Source organism: Salvia splendens, chromosome 1 (genome assembly GCF_004379255.2).
Source record: "Salvia splendens isolate huo1 chromosome 1, SspV2, whole genome shotgun sequence".
In the NCBI taxonomy this organism is placed as follows: Eukaryota; Viridiplantae; Streptophyta; class Magnoliopsida; order Lamiales; family Lamiaceae; genus Salvia; species Salvia splendens.
In genome coordinates this window covers 29446347-29451214 of record NC_056032.1, presented here as the reverse complement: position 1 = coordinate 29451214, position 4868 = coordinate 29446347, and the positions used below count along the sequence as shown (strand labels likewise).

Sequence of the window (4868 nt, the reverse complement as noted above, 5' to 3'; positions counted from 1 at the left end):
AGAATGAGATGTGAGACAATAAAAGCGGATGGTCTGTATATGTGTTTACTTTGATATACCCTAGAAATTCCATTTTCTATTCTAGGGTATATAGAAATAGGATCTAGGATATATAGAAAAATGTATTATTCACAAAATTTCAATCGCGGATACAGATGTATCCTTAACATACTGAAACGACTGCCATTATTGGTATCAAACCAATAACGATTCATACAAGCTAAATCTTCTAATCGATAATTAGGCCAAAGAAAGAGCTTTAATTTCATTAATTTATTTTTCTCTCTATCAAGATGGTTATTGTCATGTGAAACTTGGCTGCTGTTTGTTACGTTCGTTTCATTCCAAAATACTATATTTCTATCTATATAATTTATATTCTTTGAATTGAAACAAATTAGAATTCTCACTTTTCTACGACGTTTAAACGATAAAACTATTTTCCGGAACAAGTAAATTAAAATGCTTTTTGTCTCTATTTTTGGTTATTCTTTGATGTGGTAAAATAGTTTCATCCAAATTTTTCTTAGAAACATATCTTTGCTCTTGATATTTTTGATTAATTTGATGCTTACTCTTATGAAGCAGCGAAATACCTATGGTTTGGTACATAATGAATTGTCCGTCTTTTTTGCCAGACAGACGAAGTGGTTCTACAATCAATACTCCTTTCTTCATCAATTCGGAGAGAGTCAAATTCACATATTTAAATTAATTCAGGCTATAAATTTTCAACCAAATCTTATGAAATTGTAGAGATATTTGGGTTAAATCCATGAATTTTGGATTAAAACATCCCTACTTATACGTATTTATGTTAATTCACGCAATGAATTTTTAACCTTATCCTATATAATCGAAGAGATATTTGGTTTCAATTTTGGGTTGAAACCTCCCTACTTATAAGCAGTGGCGGACGCAGAAATATTTTATAGCAGGGGCTGTACAGTGATTTTTTTTAGTTAACATACACTTCTTTCGTCTTTTAAAAATAAAGATTTCTGTGGCAACACGAGTTTTAAAGTGAAATTGATATAGTATGAAACAAAAATTGATAAATTAGTTGAAACAATATTAGTCGTAGTGGAACCCACATCATTAGTAGTGTAATATGTGATGAAAATGTTTTCAAAATTTTAAAATGAATAATGAATCAAAATTATAAACATTTAAACTTAATGTATACTTATATGAGTATAAGTAACATGTATTGGTACATTTTTAACTTACAGTGCAACAATTGAACAATTTTAATACACTAAAAAGTAAGTACTAATAGAAGTAGAACACGTGATATAGCTAGGCGTAGCCTATAGGTAAGGGACGTGACATTTGCTAATTTTACTATTATTATTAATTTAATTAGTCATGGTTTATCTCATCTTCTTCCTCAAGCAGCAACACAGACGACCATTTTTTTTAAAACTTCCTTATGAAATTTCAAACTTCAGCCCCTCCTTATTCAATCTTTTACATTTTAGAATTCCCATATTATAGTTTGGTGAGGGCTTAAGACATTTTCTAGAAATTTTTAAAATTTTAATGTACAAAATATCAAAAAAAATTAATTTGGGGAGGGCTTAAGCCCTTCCTCCCTTGACTGTGTGTTTGCCACTGCTTGTAAGTATTAATAATATTCACTTTTTCGTTTTAATTAATTTTTTATTTTTCTTAGTACTACAACGTATAGCTTTACCTGTTAATAATTAGGCTGAATATATACATTCTCTCGGAAAACATTGATTTTTTCTACACCTTTACTACTATTATAGTAGTACCACTTTCTGAAAAGGATATGCAATTATAATCTGAAATTCAATAATCTAATTTTTGGGTCTTTTTGTACCCATATATATATATATATATATATATATATATATATATATATATATATATATATAGGGATATATATATACATATTTGAATTTCGACAAAATTTCGCATATAAGCATTAAAAATTTAAAATCTAGGTGGTGTTTATAGAATTATAAATTTTTATGGCGTTTCGAAACCAACCAATAAAAATTTCGAATGTATATATAGTGCGACATCATTTAATTTCTTGCCCGATTGTGCTACGTCACTTAAGTCAATCCATATCAACAACAATATTCGTCTAATATCTTATTCAATTGAAAAATCATATAGGAGTACACAAATCTGTTTGAAAAATCATATAGGAGTACACAAATCAGAAACAGAATGTTCAAAATTTTACGGACTAATGATCCTAATTAAATTTATTTCTCCCCCTTCACTTCATATAAATAAACGAAAATAAGCACATGCAAGGATTGATTTCCAATGTTAGTGCAGTTGCATCATCTCTTAGGCACAAGTGTGAAGCCTTAGGAGGTGGACTTTTGGCCGGACAATGGGTTAATAACTCCCCCCTTAGCGGCCACTGTGTACCCTGATTGAACACCCTTCACAATACTGTCAGGCCGGGATGTGGTGTTGGGATTGTCGACTGCACATTAGTTTGATATTGTCGCTTTGGATGGAACCCAGCCTGCACGGATTTGTTTTTGGGTCATCCCTCAAACTAATTGGAGTTGGACAACACTTATATATTGCTTCTAACTTTCCTCACTTATCCGATGTGAGATGGATTTGTAACAAAACAAACCTCTCCTCAAACCGAGACCACATCGGGAACACACAATCGACACATCGAGATATTACGGCCCAGATTCAAACTTGAGTCTTCCTGGGCCCCACTCGAACAGGGTCATTCAGTGCCTGACCCTTTGGTTATCCAGGGCCCAGCCCAAGCCACCTGGGCTCTGATACCAGTCGTTGGGATTGTTAATTGCACATTAGTTTTATATTGCCCGCTCTGGGTTGAGCCAAAGCCGCGGGGTCATCACAAAAGTCCTCAAACTCACAACCTTCCTCAATCAATGTGTGATGGATTTGTGACCCATCATGTGGGACGCCTTGAAGTTGGGGGGGCTTCAACACCCGTTTCAAGAATAAACGAAAATAGTGTTGCCATTATTAACATGCACATGACTTACAATTTTTAAAAAAGAAGGTACGAATTTATCTTAATATAGGTAGTCGATCAGCACAAAAGCACAGCTAATATCATTAATAAACACATTGATGAAATCCAACTACTTACCAACTACAAATCTATCTAAACTCATAAATGTAGTAGTACTCCTATTTCAACCAAAAATCCTCTATTTAAACACCACCAAACCTCAGATATCCTACACACCACATTTGCAACAAAAAAAAAATAAAAGAAGTTAGAAAATATTCAATGGAGAAAGCTACTATAATGTTAATCCTGGCAGTGATGGCGATAGCAGCGGCACAGGGCGAGGCCGCGGTCTCATGCTCCACGGTGATGACCGATCTCTCCCCGTGCATCAACTACGTGATGTACGGGGGAGCTCAGCTCCCACCGGTGAACTGCTGCCAAGGGATAAGGTCCCTCTACAACCAGGCCACCTCCACCCCGGACCGCCAGACCGTGTGCTCGTGCCTCAAGTCCGTCGCCAACTCCGCCACGCCAACCATCATCACCAACGCTGCCTCGCTCCCCTCCAAATGCGGCGTCAACATTCCCTACAAAATCAGCCCCTCCACTGACTGCTCCACGTAATGTCTAAATCTTGTCCCACATCAACTTGGTCTAATCTGGATAATCAAGTTGACGATGGATTTAAATGTATTTTCTTCACTAGTTTTTACTAATTAGTTTACATATTTTGTGTAAAAATTGTTTTTTGCAGGGTTCGGTAGGACGGTGGAGTGTGATTGGGGCTTTTCCTGGAATGGCGGAGCAGAAGTATTATTAGTACTAGAATAATTAAGGTTTTCAATTAGGGATTTTGTCTTCTGTCTATGGGGAAAAGTTGGGGTCTAAGTATTTAATGTACTTGTCTTAATATTGAAATCAGTGTGCTTTTATCTGTTTAATCCTTCTTATTTTCCTCCAGTACATACAGCAAATAAATTGTGTAATAAGTAGTATTATAATTACTAAATTTATCTGAAGTAATTAAGAATTTCTTCACTAGTCTAAATTAATTAAGAACTGTAAATTAGGGGTTGAATTCACAAGAAGACGATTTAGTTGGAAAACCCTTAGATTGGGAAAAATGGAGATAAACTAACGAAGAAAAATAAAACAAAATAAAAACAATGAAAAAAATTTAGACATATCACAATCGGGATAAGAGCTACTACTATTTGATTCAAAAATTATTTCAACCAATTGTACCGACTCAGTTGTAAGACCTACTAGTCAGGATTGTGTTGGTTTTATGTTTTCCGGCAACTAATCACTAGTTGGGGGATTGTACCAATAGAATAGAAAAAGTTGATCATATCTTGTAGCCTTTACTGCAAACCTATCACCACAGTAGTTTTTAGATTAATTTCTATTACAGACAGAGACAAGTAAATATTTAAATAAGTAATATTGAGATACTAGTCCTTAAAACTATAAACTTCGCCTAAAATTTGGTATTGTTCATGAACTTTAAAATTGATTTATAATATCACAAACTTTGCACTTTATTTGGTATTTAAAGTCCCATTGCTTTTTTCCATTTTAGGTAAGACATGGAGGCTAAGCAAGGTATACTTTGAGGTTTATTTATTTTCCAGTTAGTAGAATTAGTAGATGAAAAAATATTAGGAGGAAGTGTTTTCCCTTCTATTAAATTAGGTTATCCTTTTATGTTTATTTTCCTTTCAGTTATCTCCTTCGAAGTTTTTCGGTCATTTTCTAAGTCTATTTTGCACATTTATTACAAGACACGTCAAAATACAAAATAATACAAATATTGTAACCCTCCACTTTTCGAACCCTAATTTTTTTTTTTGCATTTAATGCCGTGAAATCCGTG

At 33.8% G+C, this 4868-nt stretch overlaps 1 protein-coding gene across 1 annotated transcript; it reads left to right on the top strand.

Annotated features, from left to right (window-relative positions):
• Positions 1 to 3214: 3214 nt before the first annotated feature.
• Positions 3215 to 3933, top strand: LOC121797839 (non-specific lipid-transfer protein 1-like). Its single transcript, XM_042196587.1, has 2 exons — positions 3215 to 3612; positions 3747 to 3933. Exons 1-2 carry the CDS (start codon positions 3272 to 3274, stop codon positions 3754 to 3756), a joined length of 351 nt encoding a protein of 116 aa, XP_042052521.1. The 5' UTR covers positions 3215 to 3271; the 3' UTR covers positions 3757 to 3933.
• The last annotated feature ends 935 nt before the right edge of the window (positions 3934 to 4868 follow it).

Bases quoted from the DNA above. Each gene is read 5' to 3' on its own strand.
- LOC121797839 (XM_042196587.1), top strand. From the start codon at position 3,272: ATGGAGAAAGCTACTATAATGTTAATCCTGGCAGTGATGGCGATAGCA.